Genomic DNA, 3,012 nt, shown 5'->3' with positions numbered 1-3,012 from the left:
TACCAAACACATGTTGACTGTGCCCATGTCAATTTTAACCTGATTTTTATATCCTCTTTTAACCTTAATCGTCTTCCTATACTGGTGCTTCTGCTACAGGGCAGAGATAATCAGAAAAGCCAGAGGAATAATTTTCCCTGAAGAGGTAAGAAATCCATATGAACCAATTCAACGTTAAAGACCTGTAAATAAGCAATCTACTTCTCTTCTTCCCTACAGAAAATCTGCAAATGGCTAACTCAATTACTACTAGCTGTGGACTACCTTCACTCTAATCGCCTCCTTCACCGGGATCTTAAGGTGTTTTTCTTAGTGACTTCAAATATATATGGATTTTAGACCGCAAAATATGAAAAGGAATTTAATCATCTTCATATGATCTTACAACTATTTATGATCCTGATCCAGTGCTCAAACATTTTCCTTACGAAAGACAACAAAATCAGACTTGGTAAGAAGGGAGACAGTGTATTTCAATCTCTGATCCTCCGGCATTTCTTGTATCTAATGTTAGATAAACAGGTGACTTCGGACTTGCAAAACTGCTTAGTAAAGATGATCTTGCTTCATCGGTAAAGATCTTACTTCCTATACTTTTCATGCTATTTGGAGCTAAAATCGGTTCTGAGACTATATTGTTATAAATCCCGATGAACTGTCGTTTTATGTCAAACTAAATCTGTTCATTACATGCCGATTTAGGTTGTCGGAACTCCGAACTACATGTGTCCAGAAATACTAGCAGATATACCATATGGTTACAAATCAGACATATGGTCCTTAGGTAATTATTCTGGTAACTTGTTGATTTAATTGTATCATTTGTGTATTGACATGATGGGAGGAGACTCGACCATTGAGATTTGCCATTTTCAGGTTGTTGTATGTTCGAAATAGCTGCCCATGTACCTCCATTTCGAGCTCCAGTAAGTTTCATGCTCATTTGCTGATTCGTTTCATCTGTAATCTCTAGTTTGAATCGCGGTCAATATGTATGAATGTTGATGAAACAGAACTTGGCTGGACTCGTCAACAAAATAAACAGATCAACTCTTTCTCCTCTTCCAACAGCATATTCCTCAACTCTGTAAGTGAATGGAAAATGTCCATTGATGAAATTTCTAAACCATATCCCAAGTTTTATGATTAATTTTAAACAGCAATAAGCAGTGATAATAATGAACTTTTCTGTTAAGACTTGGGGTTCCATCTTAAAAAGTTAATCTTGTTAAGAGTAGTAATTCAAGATCTTATAAATTGGTCTATATTTTCATCTTTATTCGATGAGGGATTTTTATATCTTAACATGCCCCTGCAAGATGGTGGCTCGTTTGAGCAGACCAATTTTGAAATCCGTATGCTCATTTATCGAGTCTTAATCGGATCGAATTACTCGTTGGAGTTTAATGGGATCTGATACCATGTTAAGATTTGGGGTTCCATCTTAAAAGGTTAACCTTGTTAAGAGGAGTAACCCAATATCTTATAAGTTGGTCTATATTTTCATCTTTACTCGATGTGAGATTTTTATCCCTTAACATTTTCGACATTGCAGGAAGCAAGTGATTAAAAGCATGCTTAGACGAAGCCCTGAACATAGGCCTACAGTAAGTGAGATACACTTAACCTGTCTTATTTAAGCGACAATTTCGTCTGATGCTTTTGTGTGCACCGATTTAGGCTGCAGAACTTTTAAGGCATCCGCATTTGCAACCATATCTTGCTCAATGTAGCGACTTATCACCTGTCTTTCTTCCGGTGAAATGTGAAATCGAGACAAAATGCAAAACAACAAGGGCTAAGTTTCTTGAAAAACCTACATCAGAGAAAGACAGAAAGCCTAGAACGAAACGAATGGTGAAATGGTCAAAAGATGTTTCAGACACAGAGAGAAAGGCAGATTTGCTCACTTCCTTAGAAGTTCCAAAACACAATATGAAAAATCAGGCGGCAGATCCAACAAGTTGCTTAAATCAAGTACCTAAATTGGATATGAGAGCCGAAAAGAACTGTCTCCACAGACATGAGAGTCTTGACTCGGGATCCTCATCAGGATCAAGTACACTGACTGATCAGCAAGAAGACAAAAAACAAAAAAAATGTAGTCAGCAGTTACGCGTTGCTGGGGAAGCTGATATTGATAGTAAGAATCCATGCGACAAAAGTATACAAACAAAAGGAATCCAAGATATTGCTTCGACTGGAAAGATGTTATCAAAAACTATAGAGGTACTTGTACATACAGATGAATTCCAAGGAAATATGTCGGCAATAAGTACTCTAACAAATGCTGCTCCGAGAGAAGAGAGGGCAGAAGCTATGGAGACATTACTTGAACTTTGTGCACAACTACTAAAACGAGAAAGGCTCGAGGAACTTGCTGGCGTGCTGAAACCATTTGGGGAAGAAGAAGCAGTCTCATCAAGAGAAACAGCAATCTGGTTGACAAAAGGGTTGATGAATATTCAAAGACAAGGTAGAGAAGTTTAGCAGCATGAAATTTTCAGAATACAATTGTTGCGGTGCTTGTAAAAACTCATGAGAATCAAATTACCTGCAAAATATCTTGAAACTGAAATCAACCTTCATTGTTGTATCATATGATTGATCAAAGAGAAAGAAGCATATAAAATGATCAAAGAACCATGTTGGTGACTCAATTATAGTCGCATGTTCATTAAAGACTAATGAAAGTAAATGGTAATTGCAATAAAATGTTATGATTCTAATGTCACCGCTGCCCAATTATGTAGATATCTTTATGTACTAAAATTTTAATGAAAAGATGAATTAGAGTTACTCGTGCGTAAGATAAAATATAAATAAATAAATCGCTGTTTTTATTTTTATTCAATTTAAATTATAAATGATAAGTAGCGTTTGATTTTGATCTCAACCTCTACGATTTTACTACTATTTGCCTTGCTCCTAAAGTGAAGGAACACCCAAGTTTAATTTGCTAAGGGGCCGCTCTCTTCGTATTTTAGTTTCGTAGTTTTGAGTTTTGAATTC

At 36.2% G+C, this 3,012-nt stretch overlaps 1 protein-coding gene across 1 annotated transcript; it reads left to right on the top strand.

The window, feature by feature from the left end:
• Nucleotides 1-49: 49 nt before the first annotated feature.
• On the top strand, nt 50-2,660 carry LOC111377214 (serine/threonine-protein kinase Nek6-like; the record flags this gene model as incomplete). Its single annotated transcript, XM_023000277.1, has 9 exons — nt 50-145; nt 220-300; nt 409-451; nt 523-572; nt 703-784; nt 877-926; nt 1,014-1,087; nt 1,556-1,607; nt 1,681-2,660. Coding segments are annotated over 9 exons (1,338 nt in total), but the record flags the coding sequence as incomplete, so codon positions are not given.
• Between the last annotated feature and the right edge of the window lie 352 nt (nt 2,661-3,012).

The sequence above is a fragment of the Olea europaea genome, unplaced genomic scaffold (assembly GCF_002742605.1).
Source record: "Olea europaea var. sylvestris unplaced genomic scaffold, O_europaea_v1 scaffold1622, whole genome shotgun sequence".
Taxonomy (NCBI): Eukaryota; Viridiplantae; Streptophyta; class Magnoliopsida; order Lamiales; family Oleaceae; genus Olea; species Olea europaea.
This window is presented reverse-complemented; position numbering and strand designations above follow the sequence as displayed.